Source organism: Suncus etruscus, chromosome 3, assembly GCF_024139225.1.
Source record: "Suncus etruscus isolate mSunEtr1 chromosome 3, mSunEtr1.pri.cur, whole genome shotgun sequence".
In the NCBI taxonomy this organism is placed as follows: Eukaryota; Metazoa; Chordata; class Mammalia; order Eulipotyphla; family Soricidae; genus Suncus; species Suncus etruscus.
In genome coordinates, this window is record NC_064850.1 from 17,423,490 (window position 1) to 17,445,192 (window position 21,703).

General features: G+C 44.7%; 1 protein-coding gene across 1 annotated transcript in view; it reads right to left on the bottom strand.

Annotated features, from left to right (window-relative positions):
- HEATR4 (HEAT repeat containing 4) overlaps positions 1-21,016 on the bottom strand; it is a 42,035-nt gene extending 21,019 nt beyond the window's left edge. The window contains exons 1-6 of the mRNA XM_049770281.1: positions 20,924-21,016; positions 19,648-20,606; positions 16,559-16,752; positions 14,548-14,688; positions 10,236-10,436; positions 88-231 (exon numbers count right to left, since the gene is read on the bottom strand). Coding sequence (XP_049626238.1) covers positions 88-231; positions 10,236-10,436; positions 14,548-14,688; positions 16,559-16,752; positions 19,648-20,606; positions 20,924-21,016 — 1,732 coding nt within the window. The remainder of the gene's footprint in view (positions 1-87; positions 232-10,235; positions 10,437-14,547; positions 14,689-16,558; positions 16,753-19,647; positions 20,607-20,923) is intronic.
- Between the last annotated feature and the right edge of the window lie 687 nt (positions 21,017-21,703).

Genomic DNA, 21,703 nt, shown 5'->3' on the forward strand with positions numbered 1-21,703 from the left:
CCTGTAAAACGCATCTTTGATAAGATTCACCACCTCCAGAAGTTCTTTCTGGCTTTAAAAATTGTTTTATTTCGTTCTGGCTTTCACCTGAGTCTTCCTGGCTAGTGTTAGTCCGGGGCCGTTCTAAAGCTGCTGTGGCGCATGTGATGATGGCTTGGATCCGAACGTCATTGTGCAAATTCACCAATCTCCTCTGCAAGCCCTCTATTGTCTCATGGCGCCACTCGATGACTGCCCAGGGAGGGAAATGAGTGGAAATTAGATACTGTACTGCAGCAGGCAGCAAGAAACCCCCTCTTCCAAGGTTTTTTTTTTTTTTTTTGGTTTTTGGGTCACACCGGCAGCACTCAGGAGTTACTCCTGGCTCTAGCTCAATCACCTTTGGCAGGCTCGGGGGACCATATGGGATGCTGGGATTCGAACTACCGTTCTGCATGCAAGGCAAACGCCTTACCTCCATGCTATCCGGCCCCTTCTTTCAAGGTTTTTAAACAACATTTTAGCTCAGGAGAATAAACAGAAATGGGTTCAGGAGTTGGAGTGATAGTATAGCAGGCAGGGAACTTGCCTTGTATGCAGCTGACCCATGTTTGATCCCCCAGCACCCCAGATTGTGCCCCAAACCCTGCCAGGAGTGATTCCTGAGTGCAGAACTAGGTATAAGTCTTGAGTCCACCAGGTATAACCCCAAAACAAAAAAAATTTGAGAACTTTTTATTGTTACTATCTGGTAACATAAGGAGTAATAAACCCAATAAGGGTTCAGGGGCCGGAGAGAGCATGGAGGCAGGGCGTTGTCTTGCATGCAAAAGAATGGTGGTTCGAATCCTGGTATCCCATATGGTTCCCCGAGCCTGCCAGAAATGATTTCTGAGCGTAGAGCCAGGAGTAAATCCTGAGCACTGTGGGGTGTGACCCCAAAACCAAAAAAAAAACAAAAACCAACAATACCCGAATAAGGGTTCAAATAAGTTGCTGATGGTGTTTGTCATTGAGTTTTCTTACCTTTGAGTTCCCTTCAAGATGTTCAAGGTTTTAAGGTTTCCTTTTTATTTTATTTTTGTTTTTGGGCCACACCTGGTGACACTCAATCAGGGGTTACTCAGAACTTGCTCCTGGCTTGAGGGACCATATGGGATGCCGGGGGATTGAACTGTGGTCTTTCCAAGGTCTATGCCCTACCTCTACTCCACTGCTTTGGCCCCAGGATGTTTAAGGTTTTCACATTATTCTTTGCAGGCATAATATGATTTTGAGTCAAACAGACTTCATCATGTCTCAAACTGTCATGATGAGACTTGTAGTTTAAAAAGTAAGCAATATGTCTCAACATTCTATCAGGGACTACGAAAGAACAACATTTAAGAAACTTTTTCTTTTTTGAGGGGCTGGAGAGATAGCATGGAGGTAAGGCATTTGCCTTCCATGCAGGAGGTCATCGGTTCCAATTCCGGCACCCCATATGGTCCCCTGTGCCTGCCAGGAGCAATTTCTGAGCCTGGAGCCAGAAATAACCCCTGAGCACTGCCGGATGTGACCCAAAAACCACAAAAAAAAAAAAAAAAAAGAAAAGAAAAAAAGAAACTTTTTCTTTTTTGAAAGATATAGTCTGAAAAAACACTGCAATATCTCATGGGCTGGGGAGTCAGATATGTGCCTGTTTGATCTTCTGTAACACTTGGCCCTCACCTCTAAGCTGTAGCCCTGGAGGTCTCTGAGCATTGTAAAGGTGGCCATGGTGGTCCTGGAACTGCAAGACCCGAGCAGAACTTTATCCTCAGGCTCTACCCTGATTGACTTGAGTATCATGGTGAGTGGTTCCTGGGTCCTCTGAGCACGGCTAGGAATACAATGCCACCGCCAATTGCAACCACCAGTTAACACATTATCAAAACAAAAATCAAAAACACAAAAGAGTGTGTTTAATTTCGAATGAAAGTCTATGGAAGAAATACTATATAAATGTATGATTCTGTAAATCTGGTATGCAGACAGCACCTGAGCACAGTCTGCTACTACCACACATGTGGTAGTTCAATTTCTCTGTCCAGGGCAGTTGCAGAGATCAGCACATTCAGGTTGTGATGGGAAAACCTCCCCCTGGAAAACCACCTTCTGATTATTGCAAGCTAAATATGATTTCTTCTTATGAAGGAAAAAGGAAGAACATTGATACGTTCTCTCTTTTTTTTAAACGTTCTCTCTCTTATTGATGATGAGGAAAGATACAGAAAGGTCATCTTTATTGATTGTTACCAAAAGGCTTCATTCACACTGTAACGTTCGTTTGGACCAAAAATTCTTTTTTTTTTTTTTTTTTTTTTTGGTTTTTGGGGCCACACCCGTTTGATGCTCAGGGGTTACTCCTGGCTAAGCACTCAAATTGCCCCTGGCTTGGGGGGACCATATGGGACGCGGGGGAATCAAACCGCAGTCTGCCCTACACTAGCACTTGCAAGGCAGACACCTTACCTTTAGCGCCACCTCACTGGCCCCTGGACCAAAAATTCTAAACAAATCACCTAAGGCGAGCCCTGTTGAACTTCCTGTGTCCTGTCACCAAGAGCACACACCTTGAGACTGTTCTTTAGTTGGGGCCTGAATCATGATCCCTTTCGTCAGATAAACGTTTTATTTTTTGGTAGGGGGAATTTACTGTATGTGGGGTTGTCACACTGGGCAGTGCTGGGTTTAATCCTGATCTGTGCTCAGGGAATCACTCTTGGAGGGCCTGGAGGATGATATGTGGTGCTAGAGATCAGACCTGGGATAGTCACATGAAGGTAAATGCCTACTTACTCTACTATGACTTTCTAACTCCAGATAAATGTTTTTTTTTTCTTTTTTTCTTTCTTTTTTTTTGGTTTTTGGGCCACACCCGGCAGTGCTCAGGGGTTACTCCTGGCTGTCTGCTCAGAAATAGCTCCTGGCAGGCACGGGGGACCATATGGGACACCGGGATTCGAACCAACCACCTTTGGTCCTGGATCGGCTGCTTGCAAGGCAAACGCCGCTGTGCTATTTCTCTGGGCCCTTTTTTTTTTTTTTTTTTTACCACATCTGGTGCTCAGGGGTTACTCCTGGCTATGTGCTCAGAAATAAATCCTGGCTTGGAGGACCAAATGGGATGCAGGGGAATCGAACTGTGGTCCGTCCTAGGTTAGCACATGCAAGGCAAGCGCCCTACCGCTTGCACCACTGCTCTAGCTCTGATAAATATTTTCTTAATAGAGCTTGGATTATTTCTGGGCCAACATTTTAGTGTTAGAACAAGGGATCCAGAGTCAGTGTGAGCTCCTTATGGGATGCTGTGCATGAATTCCGTTCATGAGGTGCCATCTAACAGTGCTCTGAAACACAGAATTGTCCTTTAACCTTCTTCCTGTTCTGGCACTCTGCTCAAAACTCCTGTTGTTTTTCCTTCAAGTTCTCTCTTTTACTTGAACTTTCTTGATGCATATCAATGCTTTTTTTTTGTTTGTTTGTTTTTGGGTCACACCCGGCGATGGCAGGCACGGAGGACCATATGGGACACCGGGATTCGAACCAACCACCTTTGGTCCTGGATCGGCTGCTTGCAAGGCAAACACCGCTGTGCTATCTCTCCGGGCCCTTTTTTGAATTTTAATCACAGGTTTTACTCGGGTTACTCCTGGCTCTGCTGAGCTTAGGAATCACTCCTAGTGGAACCATATGGGATGCCAGGGATTGAACCCAGGTTGGCCACATGCAAGGCAAATGCTTTACTATCACTCTAGCCCCCTGCTTTTGCATTTTGGTAAGTAGCTACTTTTTTTTTTCTTTTTTTTTTCTTTTTTTTTTTTTTTTTTTTTTTTGGTTTTTGGGCCACACCCTGTGACGCTCAGGGGTTACTCCTGGCTATGCACTCAGAAGTTGCTCCTGGCTTCTTGGGGGACCATATGGGACGCCGGGGGATCGAACCGCGGTCCGTCCTAGGCTAGCGCAGGCAAGGCAGACACCTTACCTCCAGCGCCACCGCCCGGCCCCTACTTTTTTTTTTCTTATGGGAAAATTTGCCTCCTCTAGATAACTGACAAATTGTATATATATGCATATATATGGAGGTAGGGTATTTGCCTTGCATGCAGAAGGACGGTGGTTCAAATCCCGGCATCCCATATGGTCCCCTGAGCCTGACAGGAGCGATTTCTGAGTGTAGAGCCAGGAGGAGCCCCTGAGCGCTGCCGGGTGTGACCCATAAACCAAAACCAAAACCAAAACCAAAAAAAAAAAAAAAAGAACCACTAAATTTGAGGTCTTAGATTTGCCTTCTTTGGGAGGATTTATATAGATATTATAATGGTTGCATGTATTTGGAAACGTGCATTTGGTATGCTCAGGAAGATCTGACAGTGGCCATGATGAGGTGCTTTTGAGCTATCAAAATGCATGTTTTTGCATTCCAAATTTGGTGATTTTTTTTTTTTGAGATTCACTTCTTTCTTGTCCTCCAGTTTTACCACCCCATCTCTGGGAACAAATAATCATCCTTTGAAATGCACTTAACTTTCTCTTATGGTGGAACTATTTGGAAAGGAACTATTTGGAAACTATGTTAATAAAAATGTCCAGAGGGTCTTTATCAATATTAATAACAAAATACTTCAGACATCTGAGCATATCACTAAACAACCAAATCAAATGCACTAGTCCTGTTTTTTTCTTTTATTTTTCAAATTAGGGATAATGGGTCCAGAGTGATAGTATAGTGGGTAGGGTGTTTGCCTTGCACAATTCCGATCTGGGTTCAATCCCCAGCACTCCAGGTGATTCCCTGAACCAGCTTGGAGTGATCCCTGAGCAAAGAGCCAGGATTCAGGGGCCGGGAAGGTGGCGCTAGAGGTAAGGTGTCTGCCTTACAAGCGCTAGCCAAGGAACGGACCGCGGTTCGATCCCCCGGCGTCCCATATGGTCCCCCCAAGCCAGGGGCGATTTCTGAGCACATAGCCAGGAGTAACCTCTGAGTGTCAAACGGGTGTGGCCCCAAAACCAAAAAAAAAAAAAAAAAAAAAAAGAGCCAGGATTCAGCCCTGAGCATCACCATGTGTAGCTTTAAAAGCAAAAAATGTGTTTATTTATTTTTGTTTGTTTTGGTTTTTGGGCCACAACCAGTGGCACTCGGGTTACTCCTGGCTCTGTGCTTAGAAATTGATCCTGGCAGGTTCGGGGGATTATATGGGATGTCGGGAATTAAACTCAGGTCCTTAGGTAGGCCGTGTGCAAGGCAAACACCTTACCACTGTGCTATCACTCCAGCTGCCCCCCCCCCCATGTTTTTAAAATAAAAAATAAGCTAGGGTGGGGCTGGAGTGATAGCACAGTGGGTAGGATGTTTGCTTTGCACATGGCCAACCCGTTTTTTTTTTTTTTTTTTGGCCACACCCGGTGGTGCTCAGGGGTTACTCCTGGCTGTCTGCTCAGAATTAGCTCCTGGCAGGCACGGGGGACCATATGGGACACTGGGATTCGAACCAACCACCTTTGGTCCTGGATTGGCTGCTTATAAGGCAAACACTGCTGTGCTATCTCTCCGGGCCCCAACCTGGGTTTTATCCCCTGCATCCCATATGGTCCTGAGTCTGCCAAGAGAGATATCTGAGTGCAGAGCCAGGAGTAACCCCTGAGCACTGCCCAGTGTGGCTCCAAAACAGCAACAATAACAACAACAACAACAACAACAAAAATAAGTAAAAAAAGAAGTTAGAGATCACCTTGGCCATACAAATATTAAAATTGAAATAATACAGAGAAGATATTATGGCCTTGCACAGGATGACATGAATATTCATAAAGTCAGGCCAGAGTGACAGTACAGAGGGTAGGGCACTTGCCTTGCACAGGACTTACCCTAGCATTCTCTATCCAGCACTCCACCAGTAGTGATTCCTGAGCTTAGCACAAGGAATAACCCTGATCACTGCCAGGTGTGGTCCAAAAAACAAACAAAAAACTCATGTCCAAAAATAAAAAAACAAGGGGCCGGAGCAATAGCACAATGGTAGGGTGTTTGCCTTGCATGCAGACAACCCAGGACGAACCTGGGTTCAATCCCTAACATCCCATATGGTTCTTCAAATCTGCCAGGAGCGATTTCTGAGCACAGAGCCAGGAGTAACCCCTGAGCACTGCTGGGTGTGACCCCTCAATCCCCCCAAATGCAAAAAACAAAAACCTCATGAAGTTTTTCAAAATTTTATATGCTACCTCAGCACCACTATCTACCTGACAGAGAAATGATCTGGTCCACAATACTCCCAAAGAAAAGAATGGCTGCTGATTTTTTTCTCAGTCAGGTCAAGTTCAGGCTGATACTTCTGTGGCATTTGCAGAAAGAGGAAAAGACCAGATTTCCCTTTCTATGGGTACCACAGCAGACACACACCACCCCTTATACTCCTCTGACAGAAACAGCTCAGCTCCACAACTTAACCTTATCAAACTTTCAAGCCACCATATTTGTTTTACATCTATAAATCCTGGACCATGTTCAGCAGTATCATAGGAAATTGGATAGAAAAGTTATATAGTAATCTACCAAGCTCAGTGAGCCTAAACAGTAACACAGAAGGCTCAGCTAGCACCAACTAAAGCCAGTAATCCTTAGTTACTGATTTTAGTAATACCATGGAAAGATAAAAATCATTTTGAATTGACTCAAGTTGATCTAAATTTTGATAACTCCATTTGCCTTTGTATTTTAACAGGCAATATAAAGTAAATTTGTGGCTGCATAGAGGCAAGCTATGATGGTGTGTGGGAGATTGGGAACACTGGTGGTGAGATTGGTATTTGAACATTTAGGGCCTTAAATTTATTATGAACTTGGTAAATCATAGTATTATAATAAAAACTGGAAAAAATTTATATGAAACATATACAGACATCAAATAAATTTAGTGAATTATATGTTGTACCTGACATGCTAAAATTGAAATGAAAATAATGAGACTTCAGTTTGTAGCTTTCCTTTTGGGTCTCACTGGATATATTGTTTATTATTATAACATTATGGAAATCAATATATTATCAAGTTTAATTTATAAATGGATCTTATTTAATTTCTAAGCACCTATAGAAATTATCTTAAAAAAAAAAAGCCCAATTTACCACTTAACCACTGATCTCTGGAGATACCAAACTTTGTTGGAGTGAGTATGGGCACCATTCTCCCACCGTCTCTTCTCATACTTCTAGAATGCCTGGCAGCCAAAACTATGGCCTATAAATGCTGCAATATCAATCACAGAGCTTGGAGTTCCAGACCATATGGCCACATGTGCAGCTGGCTGACAACTCTAAGTTTTTCAATATTGTCACTCTAATAAGAACACACCATTTTAGACAACAACATGGATTTGAAGCCACCTAATGTTCAGAAACAAAACTAATAACATAAAGATCAATGAGCAACCAGCGGCTTAGTATTCTGACAATGACTTAATGACCTCATTGGAAGGTACAATAACTGTCACAAATTTTCTTTTTTGCTGAATTTTTAAAAATAATTTTATTTATACTTATATATCAACAAACAAAAATAAATGTAAAAATGAAATAAATCTTGGGGCTGGAGTGATGGTGCAGTGGTAGGACATTTGCCTTGCATGAAGCTGACCCAGGATGGACTTTGGTTTGATCCCCAGTGTCCCATATGGTCCCCCAAGCCAGCAGTGATTTCTGAGCGAATAGCCAGGAGTAACCCCTGAGCATCACTGGGTGTGCTCCCACTCCCCCAAAGAAATAATCTTTAAGGCTCAGATATATAGTAGAAAGTGACCTAAATGTTTTTCTAGTTAACATGATCTAACTGACTCAAAATTTGATGGTTTGGGGCTGGAACGATAGCACAGAGGTAGGGTGTTTGCCTTGTACTTGGCTGATCTGGGATGGACCTGGCTTTGACCCCGAGATTTCATATGGTCTCCCAAACCTGCCAGGGGCAATTTATGAGCAGGGAACCAGGAGTAGCCCCTGAGTGCTGCTGGGTGTGGCCCAAAACTAAAAAAAAAAGATTTAAGAAAGATATATTTTAGAGGTGTAATACTAACTATAAAACTTTATTTCTGAGGGCACAGAGATGATGGAGCCTGGTACTCTCACCTCCAAATGCACCAACAATATAATATGGCACAATTCCTCTCTGCAAAGGCATACTAAATAAGGGGAAATATTACGTATAGAAACAAGCTCTTATCTACTAGGGATAAGAACTCATACATTGGACAATACAGGGCACCTCCCATCTTGAACATATATCATTTGGACCCAACTTAGACTCCATGTGATTAGACAGTGACCGTCCAACCCTGAACCCTAGATCTCAGACATAGAACTGACACTGTTCTCTGCAACACTCCAGGAACCAAACTTCCTCTGGGACATTTTTAATACGGCTTTGACATCAACATATGCCAGTTTTGATATGACATCCTGACAATGAGAAAATGACAACAACTTGATCTATGAGCAGGTTGTCTTATCTCATCACCTATTGATAAGATGAAATCAGAAGCATGCCATCTTTGAACTTTGCAAAAACCAGAATACCGACTACAGAAGACTGACTGTGACAACCACAACTGGGCAGAACTTATCCTAGGACCAATAAGAAAGACCCTGGCCTAGCCTTTTGGCTATGATCTGTACAACAACCAAGAACTCTAATTCCAGAGGTCTGACTGAGACAACTGCAACTGAGCAGAACTTCTGGAAACATAATGACTCTATCCTAGGCTTCATCCTAGGATTGGTACAAACACTAAGACCACCAATTACAGAAGACTGATTAAAACACCAGGGTTGGAACAGAACTTCTAAAACCGTAAAGACTCTATCTTAGACTCCATCCCATGACTTGTGCAAATACCAAGATTTCTAGTTCCAGAGGCCTGCTTTTAGAAGCCACAACTGAGCAGAAAGTTTCCAGACACCACAAAAAGACCTAGGGGAGAGTTCAATGCCGCTATGTACCTAAAATATTACTGTGAAAGATTTGTAATACACTTTGATCACAATAAAAATTATTTAAAAAAAAAACTTTATTTCTGGAGGGGCTGGAGTGATGGCGCAGGCTGAAAGGTGCCTGCCTTGTGCAAGCTAGCCTAGGATGGACCGCAGTTCAATCACCCGGCATTCCATATGGTCCCTCAAGCCAGGAGCGATTTCTGAGCACATAGCCAGGGGTAACCCCTGAATGTCACTGGGTGTGGCCCCAAAACCAAACCAAACCAAAAAACAAACAAAAACTTTATTTCTGGAACTGGAGCACAGTGGTAGTGTGTTTGCCTTGCATGCAGTCAACCCAGGATGGATCTGGAATAAATCCTGGCATTCCAAATGGTCCTCTGAGCCAGGAGTAACTCCTGAGCACTGCCAGATGTGGCCCAAAAACCAAATATAAATAAATAAATAAATAAAACCACCCAAAACTTTATTTCTATTTTTCTTTAATGTCAAGAGACAATAGAACTAATATGCTTGTGCATGGAAATGTAAAAAACTACTATGCCTTCAAGTTTATGGCTTTAGATTGCTTGGTGTATGCTAAGAAATGTTATAATGTACTACAATCTGGGGACTTGAGGGACAAAGTAATTGTACATGGGTTCGGTTTTATTTTACTTAATGTTCTTTGACTGTAAGATCAAAATTAAGGTGTCAGCAGGGGGATTTCTTCTGAGAACTCTGTTTTTGTGTGATTACCCTTTCATTGTAACTTTATTTTGTCCTCTTTCTTTGCATCATTGTTCACATAATTAAAATAAATAAAAAATTAAAAAAATAGAGACAATAGAAGGGGGAAATATTCTTAAAAATGTGTCTGTGTGGGGCCGGAGCGGTTGCGCAAGTGGTAAGGCACTAGCATAGGACGGACCGTGGTTGGAAGCTCTGGCATCCTATCTGGTCCTCCAAACAAGGAGTGATTTCTGAGTTCAGGACCAGGAGTAATTCCTGAGCATCACCGGGTGTGGCCCCAAACAAACAAACAAACAAACAAAAACCCCAAAAACCCCACTATGATCAAAATAAAAATTATATTAAAAAAACAAAAACCAAACAAAAACCAAACAAAAATATGTCTGCATGTGTTGGCCATACTCAGCTGTACTTTTGGACTATTTTTGGCTCTGGGCCTTCAGCAGTTATCCTAGGCAGTACTCAGGGCAAGGTACTTCCCTCTCATCTATCTATCCAGGGACGCCCCCTCCACTCACTCAGAGCCCAGTCAGTCTTCCAGTCCTGCAGCATCTTCCGAAGAGCCTCCAGTTTCCAACTCACATTCCCCTTCAGCAAATGAACCACATTCTTCAGTCCTCTGGTCTTCATGAGTGCTTCAGCTTCCTTGATCTTTACCAGCTCCTTGACCGGGATGGGCAAGGCGGTCCAGCGCCGGGCTCCTTTCACAGGTTTATAAGCTGCACAGTGGGACAGTGTGAGATCTTGGCCCTCGTTCCCTGTGAGCAACACAGCCCGTTCCTGGCAAATGTCAGCACCAAACCAAAGTCGTGGGAGTGAGCTTACAGAAAAAGCCATGGCAATGGTAAAGAGGTATGAGGGAGGAAAATGAAGGTGGCTGCAAACATTTCATAAGATTAATATATATATATATATATATATATATATATATATATATATATATTGGTTTTTCTTTTTTCTTTTTTGGTTTTTGGGTCACATCTGGCAGCGCTCAGGGGTTACTCCTGGCTCTATGCTCAGAAATCGCCGCTGGCAGATCAGGGGACCATATGGGATGCTCGGATTCGAACCACCGACCTTCTGCATGCAAGGCAAACGCCTTACCTCCATGCTATCTCTCCGGCCCCTTTTTCTTTTCTTTCTTTCTTTTTTTTTGGCCAGTGATGCTCAGGAGTTATGTATTCAGAAATAGCTCCTGGCTTGGGGGACCATATGGGATGCGAGGGGGGGGGATCAAACCACAGTCCGTCCTAGGCTAGTGCACGCAAGGCCAGATGTCTTACCGCTTGCGCCGCTTCTCTGGCTCCAAGATTAATAGATTTTTTTAAGATTAATAAATATTTAAGAACAAAATATGTTTATTAACCATGGTTGCTCATAGAAGTCAAAGTTTGAGATGACGCAATTTAGAGGGTCATTGGCATTATTATTATCATTTTAGTAAAGTAAGATAGTTTTTTTTGTTGTTTGTTTTTGGGTCACCTGGCAGCGCGCAGGGGTTACTCCTGGCTCTACACTCAGAAATTGCTCCTGGCAGGCTCAGGGGGCCATATGGGATGCCGGGATTTGAACCACCATCCTTCTGCATGCAAGGCAAATGCCTAACCTCCATGCTATCTCTCCAGCCCCAAGTAAGATAGCTTTTATAAACTAAAACAGACTTAGAAAGAAGTGAAGGGAGAGAAAGAGAGGAAGTACTTTTCAGGAGAGAACATAAATTTCACAGAATAGAAAAAGTAAACAAAGAAACCCAGAGACAAGCAAATGAGCGGGGTACGTGTTCAAAGGATGAACAGAGGCATAAAGAGCAAGCCTGATCATTCTTTTTTTTTTTTTTTTTTTTTTTGGTTTTTGGGCCACACCCTGTGACGCTCAGGGGTTACTCCTGGCTATGCGCTCAGAAGTTGCTCCTGGCTTCTTGGGGGACCATATGGGACGCCGGGGGATAGAACCGCGGTCCGTCCTAGGCTAGCGCAGGCAAGGCAGGCACCTTACCTCCAGCGCCATCGCCCGGCCCCCTGATCATTCTTAAGATATTATTTATGTTTTCTTTTTAATGTTCTTTTTTCTTTTTTGTGTTTTTGGGTCACACCCAGCAGTGCTCAGGGTTACTCCTGGCTCTATGCTCAGAAGTCTCTCCTGGAAGGCTCGGGGGACCATATGGGATGCTGGATTCGAACCACCGACCTTTTGCATGCAAGGCAAACGCTTTACCTCCATGCTATCTCTCCAGCCTCAATGTTCTTTTTTTTAATTCCAGGAGCAACAATAGTGCTACAAGTGACAAAAATTTAAAGATATTCAAACTTAGATTTTTTTTTTTGGTTTTTGGGTCACACCCGGCAGTGCTCAGGGGTTACGCCTGGCTCTATGCTCAGAAATCGTTCCTGGCAGGGAGACCTGGGGGACCATATGGGATGCCAGGATTTGAATCACCATCCTTCTGCATGCAAGGCAAACACCTCACCTCGATGCTCTCTCCAGCCCCAGATTTTTCTAATTATGGAAAATACTGTTGGAAATTTAAGAACAGAAGACAATATTCTAAAGTTACATATACTTATAGCAAAAAAGAAAATCATAGCTATTTTGTAGCTTGTTTTTTCCACCCTAGTATCAATGAGATTCAGAAATCCCCAGAAGAGTTATATGGAGAAAGAGAAAGCAAAGTTATAAGAACATTTCCAGATTTCTAAAGTTCTAATCTTTCTTTCTTTTTTCTTTTTTTCTTTTTTTGGTTTTTGGGACACACCCGGTAATGCTCAGGGGTTACTCCTGGCTATGTGCTCAGAAGTTGCTCCTGGCTTGGGGGACCATATGGGACACCGGGGGATCGAACCGCGGTCCGTCCAAGGCTAGCGCAGGCAAGGCAGGCACCTTACCTTTAGCGCCACCGCCCAGCCCCAAGTTCTAATCTTTCAATACCCACTTCTTCCATTCCAACTTCAACAATTTAGATTTCACTAAATAAACCTCCCACTTTTTTTTGTTATTGGGCCACACACAGAAGACACTGGGTTACTCCTGGCTCTGCACTCAGAAATCACTCCTGGCAGGCTCTGGTGACCATATAGGATGCAGGAAATAAAACGCAGGTTGGCTATATGCAAGGCAAACACCCTACTCAGTGTGCCCCAATAAATCTCTTTTTTGAAGCTAAGTAGACAGTGCCATTTCTTCTGTTTTGAGGAAACTCCCAAATTTGGGATCAGAGGCCATTCCCACTGATATATATATATATATATATATATATACTCTTGATAATATCAAGAGTAAAAATTACCACTTATTTCATCTGACTCAAAAGGGAGAGAAGTCCAGAGAAAGTATACAGGCATTAAGACACCTGCCTGGTAGGTAATCAACCGGGGTTCAGTTCCCAGCTCTGCCAGGTGTGATCCCTGAGCACAGTCATGAGTAAGTCTTGAGTACAACTGGGTGTGGTTTGACTATCCCACTAAAAATAAAAGTGAGAGAAAAAAAATCTAATCCCAGGAATTTTTCTATTTTTTCCAGGTTATCATTTATATATAATAATTCCCACTAATTTACTTATTTATTTATTTATTTATTCTTGCTGTGCTGCTAGAGGGGTATCTGAACAGTAACACCAAGAAGAATGGTGGAAATGGAAGACACAGTCTCTAGAAGGAAACACTTTTTTGGGGTTTGTTTTTGGGTCACAGCTGGCAGATCTCAGGGGCTACTCCTGGCTCTTCACTCAGAAATCGCTCCTGGCAGGCACGGGGATCATATGGGATGCCAGGGATTGAACCCTGGTCTGTCCTGAGTTGATTGCATGTAAAGCAAACATCCTATCGCTGTATTATTGCTCTGACCCTGAAGAAAACTTTTATTTCATTGTGAGCCTCCTATCTAGTCTGTCTTGCAATTGAATAATGCTGTCCGCACTTGTTTTTTTCTTTTTTTTTAATTTTTATTTTATTTATTTATTTTAATTTTTTTTTTTTTTTGGTCACACCCGGCAGTGCTCAGGGGTTACTCCTGGCTTCATGCTCAGAAATTGCTCCTGGCAGGCACGGGGGACCATATGGGACGCTGGGATTTGAACCGATGACCTCCTGCATGAAAGGCAAATGCCTTACCTCCATGCTATCTCTCCAGCCCCTATTTATTTTAATTTTTTTGATGTCCGCACTTGTAAAACAGAAACTTAAACAGTCTGGCACAAATAAGGGAGTGGAAAGGTAGAACCAAAGGAGGGCAAAGGTTAGAGTATACTATTGTGGTTTACTCTCCCTTCTCCGGAAGTAATCCTATGGTGTCTGCCTCACTGGTAATAGCTTTAAAGTACTTGGCTACATCTAAATTTCATCTGCTTTAAACTGAACAGGTATTCGACATAGGCCCCTTCCTAGTTGCAGTTAGTGCTTTTATAATGGTATGAGGCAATTTTCTGCTAGTGGAAAGGGACTCCCCTAGATGCTGGTGGTACCTCAGTTTTTAAAGGGGCTTTATAAATCAGAGTGATAGTAATGAGAGTTCTTTTTCTTTTTTCCTTTTTTTTTTTTTTTTGGTTTTTGGGCCATACCCGGCGGTGCTCAGGGGTTACTCCTGACCATCTGCTCAGAAATAGCTCCTGGCAGTCAAGGGGGGGTGGGGACCATATGGGACACCGGGATTCGAACCAACCACCTTTGGTCCTGGATCGGCTGCTTGCAAGGCAAACGCCGCTGTGCTATCTCTCCGGGGCCCGAAGTAAGTTCTGAACACTGCCAGGTATAGCCCCAAAACAAAAAATGAAAACAAGGGGCCTTAAAGAAATACCCACACTCTATCATTATCCCCCATTATTAGTTGTCTGCTTACGTGCTTCAGGGACTGGCTGAGAAGTCCACCTGTCCGGGGTTTGAGGGAAAATCTCACATAATTGTTTGTTATATCGACTCTGGTTTTCCAGAAGTATCTGATTTCTCTTCATACCAATTGGATGGATAATCTTGATTTTATCTGTGAACAGATAAAGAAATCATGAATTTTCCAGCACTTCCCTGTTTTTCTCTTCCTAAATTTTCATTTTTTTTCTCCACTGAACTCTTTATTCCCTCCCTGGTCCCCCCCCCCCCCCCTTTCAATGACCAGACCAGATCCAATAGCTTTTCCCTCCTCTAGGCCCTTACCTACTGGGGATAACATGCATAAGTTAACATGTATTAGTTATTGCTTATAAATATGAACTGGTGGCCTCCTAGAAAACCAGAAGTCAAGCAAGACAATCTAAAGTCTATTTTGCCTCTCTAAAAGCCAGAAACTAATAAAGGGTAACTAATTCTTTTTCTGATAGTTTTAAATGTTTTTATTAAAATGTTGGTAAACATCCCGAGAAGACTTTCAGTTGCAGAATTTTAGGGGCATGTATGGGTAGGAAAGAATAAATAGCAAATCTGGATCATGCATCTAGGGGACCAAGCATCAGATCAAGATAGAACAGAATGTAGTGTGTGTGTGTGTGTGTGTGTGTGTGTGTGTGTGTGTGTGTTTTGCTGCAGGGGATGGGAGTCAGGCATAGAAGTTACTATTCCAGGGGTCTCAAATTCGAGGCCCGAGGGCCATTTGCAGCCCTCCATACAACATTTTGTGGCCCGCGGTTGGCCTTCAAATATTGCAGTATTCGCAATTATTTGCTTACCAAATAATCGCAATAAAAATCACATTAGTAAGAAAAAAATCGCATTAAACATTCGCATACCCCAAACAGTTCCGTTCGGGGTATGCAAATGTTTAATGCAATTTTTTTTCTTACTAATGCGATTTTTTTTTTTTGGTTTTAGGGCCACACCCATTTGACACTCAGAGGTTACTCCTGGCTATGCGCTCAGAAATCACTCCTGGCTTGGGGGGACCATGTGGGACGCCGGGGGATCGAACCGCTGTCCATCCTACGCTAGTGCTTGCAAGGCAGACACCTTACCTCTAGCGCCACCTTCCCAGCCCCACTAATGCGATTTTTTATTGTGAATATTCGGTAAGCGAAATCCCTTATGCGGCTCTGCCTCACCCCGACTTTGCCTCCTGCGGCCACCAGGTAAATTGAGTTTGAGACCCCTGCACTATTCGTTGAGTGTTGGGAAAGAAGCATTACCTAACATGCTTTCCTGTCTGTTATCGAAATGCATTTTGGTTAGTAAATGTCTAATAAAGTGAAAACAGCTCTGAGATATGATACCTTCACTGAAGGTTAGCAGAAAGGATTTAAATCCAGAGCTCCCTGACTCCAAAGTCTAGAATTTTGTCCCTTACAGCCTTCCAGGGTGTAATAGCTAGAAGTGAGAGAAGGGGAAAGGATAAAGAGCTGCTAAATTTTCCCAAAAGTCTTGGTCCCAAGTCTTGTCTTCTTTACAATTCCACACCCCACTATCTCCTTAGTAAGATAGAGGGGTAGATGGGCTGGAGAGATAGCACAGAGGTAAGGCGTTTGCCTTGCATGCAGAAGGAGAATGGTGGTTCGAATCCTGGCATCCCATATGGTCCCCGAGCCTGCCAGGAGTGATTTCTGAGCATAGAGCCAGGAGTAACCCCTGACCACTGCTGGGTGTGAACCAAAAGCAAAGCAAAACAAAACAAAAAAGATAAAAGGGTAGAGAAAGAGGGAGAGAATCATTTTTGCCTCCCCAGAAACATGTCTGTCCCCCACTTGCCCCCCACAATTCCCCGCCCCAGATACTTCTGTGCTATTGACCAGTTGCTATTGCAAGAACACTCAAGTCATTTCAACCTTTTCATCCATGATCACTTCAACCCTCAGCTACCTTCTACCTCCCTGCTTCTGGGTCTACTGGTGGTCTCCCCACTCCTCACGCAGGGCCCTAGTTCTGTTTACCTAAATAAATTTCCTGTTCGAAGGCGCTGTCTGTGACCAAAGAAAACTTTCCAGCTCGGGGAACCACCAACCGTTGGAAGCAACTCTTGTCTGGGATCTGTAAGGAGTCTCTGTTTTGGTTGATTTCATCTGTTGTTTTGTTCTTGTAGGTTTCAAGTTCAGCTTTCTCCATTTGGGACAAAAATTGGGGCAATCTTGGTAGAAAAAAGAAAGTGAGGGAAAGGCAAGAGAGGGAAGAGCTCAGCTCAAACATACTTGAGTACCTAAAGCATATCTGTGTGAGCTTAGTGTCCTCACTAACAGGGTGCCAAACGAATAAAAAACTGTCAGATGGTCTCCTTCTAGCTTCCTTTCTTGTCTCCTCCAGCCACTCCTTTAGAGAGGTCGTGCTTCCTGCATTACACCCTTTTGTAATGTATCTTCGCTGTTAACTTTGCTGGGTATTTGTGAATCCAAGAACAGTCCCCAGAATGAGAAATTACTTACCATTCCCTTGTCCCCTTTCGGGGGAAGACCTTGGTAATATTTATCCGCAGCAAATAATAATCCACACAGACAAGAAGGATAGGGTATAAAAGATTGGGCAAGGAGAGCCAGAGAATCCTCCTGCAGCCAGCAGCTTTCACAGAAGGACCCCTCTCCCCTGTCCATCAAGCTATTTATTGCCAACTCCACAGCGCCCCACCTGGAAGGGCTAGGTGGGGCAATAGTCACAGAACAATCCTAAGGAAACACTTTTATATACAACAATTCCAAGAATCATCTTATGGAAACTTTTTCATATACTACACCCTTTAACACTGTACGTTTAGGGGTGGTGGAGGATTCAAAGAAGGGAACAAGCCACCTGCATGACCTCACTCTATCCTTAATGTCAGTGTATGGTCAGCTGCCTCTAAATGACAGGTCTCTGAGGGCTGGAGACACAGTATTACTCAGGTTTGATTCCTGGCATTTGATATGGTTCCCTAAGCTCCACCAGGAGTGATCCTGAGCACAAAACTAAGAGAACGTTGAGTTTTTGTGCAAGGTGTAGCACAAAAACACAGAGATTAGACTGTTCTTTTTTGTTTGTATGCTTTTGGGCCACAACTGGCAGTGCTCAGGAGTTACTCCTGGCTCTGCGCTTAAAAATTACTTCTGGAGGGCCTGGAGAGATAGCACAGCAGCGTTTGCCTTGTAAGCAGAAGATCCAGGACCAAAGGTGGTTGGTTCAAATCCCGGTGTCCCATATGGTCCCCTGTGCCTGCCAGGAGCTATTTCTGAGCAGCCAGCCAGGGAAACCCCTGAGCACCACCTCGTGTGGCCCAAAAACAAACAAACAAAAAAGAAATTACTTCTGGGGGGGGCCAAAGAGAGAGCATGGAGGTAAGGCATTTGCCTTTCATGCAGAAGGACGGTGGTTTGAATCCCGGCATCCAATATGATCCCATATGGTCCCCTGTGCCTGCCAGGGGCGATTTCTGAGCATAGAGCCAGGAGTAACCCCTGAGCGCTGCTGGGTGTGACCCAAACACCACCAAAAAAAAAAAAAAAGAAATTACTTCTTGGGCCAGAGCAGTGGTGCAAGCCATTAGGCGTTTGCCTTGAGTGTGCTAGCCTAGGATGGACTTTGGTTTGATCCCCTGGTGTCCCATATGGCCCCGCAAGCCAGGAGAAATTTCTTTTATTTTTTTGTTTTTGATTTTGTTTTTGGGCCACACCCAGTGACATTCAGGGGTTACTCCTGGCTATGCGCTCAGAAATTGCTTCTGGCTTAGGGACCATATGGGACACCAGGGGATCGAACTGTGGTTCATCCTTGGCTTGCATGCACAAGGAAGATGTCTTATGCCCTGCGCCACTGCTCAGGCCCCCAGTAGTGATTTCTGAGCGCATAATCAGGATTAACCCCTGAGTGTCACCGGGTTTGGCTCAAAAACAAAACCAAAAAAAAAAAAAAAAAAAGAAATTACTCTGGCAGGCTCAGGGGACCATATGGAATGCCAGGGATCCAACACAGGTTGGCTATGTACAAGGCAAATGCCCTTCCCACTGTGCTACTACAATGACCCTGTCTATTTTAAGATCTCCACAGCTCTTGTCAGAGTACTGGAGAGTACTGGGAAGCAATTAATGAAATCCAATAAATGAGCAATTAAATGGATTCCCACTTGCTATTTTGGGTATTCATGGAGATCTCCTCTCTATCTATGAATGAGAAAGAAATACTGTGAGAAAATGAAGGAATTCTCTTTTCTCGGTTTTTTTTTTTTTTGCCTTTTTTTGGGGGGTGGGCTACACCCAGTGGTGTCCAGGGGTCACTCCTGGCCCTGCACTCAGAAATCGCTCCTAGCAGGCTCTGGGAACCATATGGAATGCCAGGAATCAAACTTAGGTCCAATCCGGGTTGGCAGTGTGCAAGGCAAACACCCTCTGGCTGTGCTATTACTCTGGCCCTTCTCAGGGTTTTCTGTCCTGTCATTTTTTAGGTCAATGACATTTCGGTCGCTCATTCCAAGTGAGGCAGGTCCTAAAACTCAGAACTATGAGGTTTCTGTCTGGGAGCAGTAACTGGGGTGTGACTGCACCAGGAGGGGAATGCAGCCTGCTGGGAAAGGCCCAGATCCAGTTTCTTTAGAGATAGTGGTTCTTGGCTTAGAGTGATTTTGCCTCTCCAAGGTGTAAAAGTCTAGAGACTCTCTTTAGTTTTCACCACTAAAAGGTACAACTGGGCTGTGAGTCTACTTGGAATCTATGGGCACAGCAGGGTGGCCCAGAAACCTGCTTTAAGATCTTTGTGGGTCTGAGTGATAATACAGAGGACAGAACATTGGCCTTGAATGTTGATAACTGAGGTTTGATCCTTGGCGCCTCATATCACCACCAGGAGTAATTGCTGAGAGCAGAGCCAGAAGTGAGCCCTGAACACTGCCAGGTGTGACCCCAAGACAAAAAGAAATGTAGCTTTTTGGGTGCAGGTGGTAGAACGGCAGGAGATAACAGGATGGCATGTTCTGACCAGAGGGGTGTGTGTGTGTGTGTGTGTGTGTGTGTGTGTGTGTGTGTGTGTGTGTGTGTGTGTGTGTGTGTGTGCAAAACCATCCTACCTGTAATATTCCGACAGCAGCATCTCTGGCTTCTTTTCCTCAACGACTACCTGCGGGGTGGCAGGTGGGGTCTCCAACTCAAATTCCGCCATCTCTTCCCTCTCCAGCTCTGCCAGGAGCTTCAGATGACTGTCCGAAGTGATCTCATCCCTGATGTGGCTCCAGTCGTACTGGTGATGCAAGAAATTCTGCCACTTACTGGGGGTGGTCCCCGGCTTCAAGGGGCGCTTGTTAAGGATCCAGCGGGCAGTGCGTTTGTTCAGCTTTGCCAGCACCATGGCCTCCCACACTCTGGCCTCCTTCTCGGGGGGCTCCAGCCAGCTGTCCTGCTTCTCCAGGCTCAAATTCTCGGGCTGGAGATCCTGCCTATGGGCCACCTCTGCGTGAGACCGAGACTTGCTCAGGGCCAGCTGGGGTTGTGATGGGGAGGTCTCACTCAAAGCCTGGGCTTTCTGTTGCTGGTGTTTGCTCCGGGCCAGGCTTTGGGCCTGCACCTCCTGGGCTGTGGCTGGGGCCTTGGTGCACTCTGAGTGGCTGTCAGTGTACTCAGGCAGTCTAGGCCGAAGGTGAAGCCTGGGGTGACTGTGGCTAGTTCTGGTGCAGAGCTGCCTGATGGGGTCCCCGTCGTAGAGATGCTCAAAGCTGCACTGTAGGTAGGGGAAGCTGGCCAGGCCCCGCTGGGCCACCACGTCGGGGGAGAAGGTCAGCTTGGCGGCTGCACCTTGCAGGTATCGCTCCTGCAGGTGTATGCTGTGCTGCGGGCTGAACTGGAAGATGGGGGACACTCGGGACATGGAGGTGCCCTGAGCAGTGGATTGGGGTCGGATGTGGGAGAGGTTCATCCCCCAGCTCAGAGGCGGGAGGAGCTGCGGAGGGTAGCGACGGGAGCAGAAAGTCTTGCTCTGCGGAGGCCTCTTCATGGTTCCACCAGGGCCTGGAGGTCTCTGGGGTGGGAGGACCTGGGGAGGCGATGGAGGAGGAAGGGGAGCATTGGATAGAGAGACTGGGAATGTTAGGAGGAGCCAGGGAAAAGGTAGGAGACCCTGTGGGAGGTGGTGCAGGGAGAAAAAGACAAGATGAAAAGTTGGGGAGATAGCACAGTGGGTAGGGCATTTGCTTTGCACAGGTTCGATCCTTGGTATCCCATATGGTTCCCTGAGCCTGCCAGGAGTGATTTCTCAGTGCAGAGCCAGTAGTAACGCTTGAGCACTACTCAGTGTGCCTCTCCACCAAAAGAAAAGCCCAAAGGAAGTGTTTATTAATTTTTTAAAATCACCTTTGCTCCCAGCCTTTCTTGGAAAGTCAGCCCATGTGGGTTCCTGAAGCATAAACCACAGAATTCCACATTGTCCTCGACTTTCTCTTCCATTGTGTTCAAAAGACCTTAACTAAAGCTGGGACAACTCAGGCTGGCAGGCCAGGGTTCTGCAAGGGTGTGACCCAATTTATGGCCTTCCATATAGGGAGGGGTATTTCCTTCTATTAGTTCTGTTGAAAAGAAAACGAAAAAAACCCACTTCCACACTTGGCCCAAATTCTAGTAATTCTCAATTCCCAGCTATTCCTTCTCTTTGTCTTATAGGGGTAACAGCTAGTGACGCTCAGGAACCTGGGGTCACTGCCAGCAATGCTGTGGGTGGGGGCCCACATGGTGCCAAGGATCAAACTTAGGTCTTACACATCACTAAGGCATATGCTCTACCAGTTGAGCTATATCCCTAAACCCATAGTGAGTTTTATCTTTCTGTGATACTAGTGATCACAGTTAACACCCACCACAATAGCTTCTCTCCTTAGTGTCTGAGTTATTCTAGTCTTTCCCAGATTAAATCTGACCTCTTGGAGGCCAGAGCAATAGCACAGTAGTCAGGCATTTATCTTGCAAGTGGCCGACCCAGAAGGGACCCAGTTTGATTCCCAGCATCCCATATGATCCCCTAGCCTGCCAGGGGCGATTTCTGTGTGCAGAGGCAGGAGTGGTCCTAAGCGCCACCGGGTGTGACCCAAAAAAAAAAAAAAAACAATCAATCAATCAATCAATCAATAAAGTTTAAGA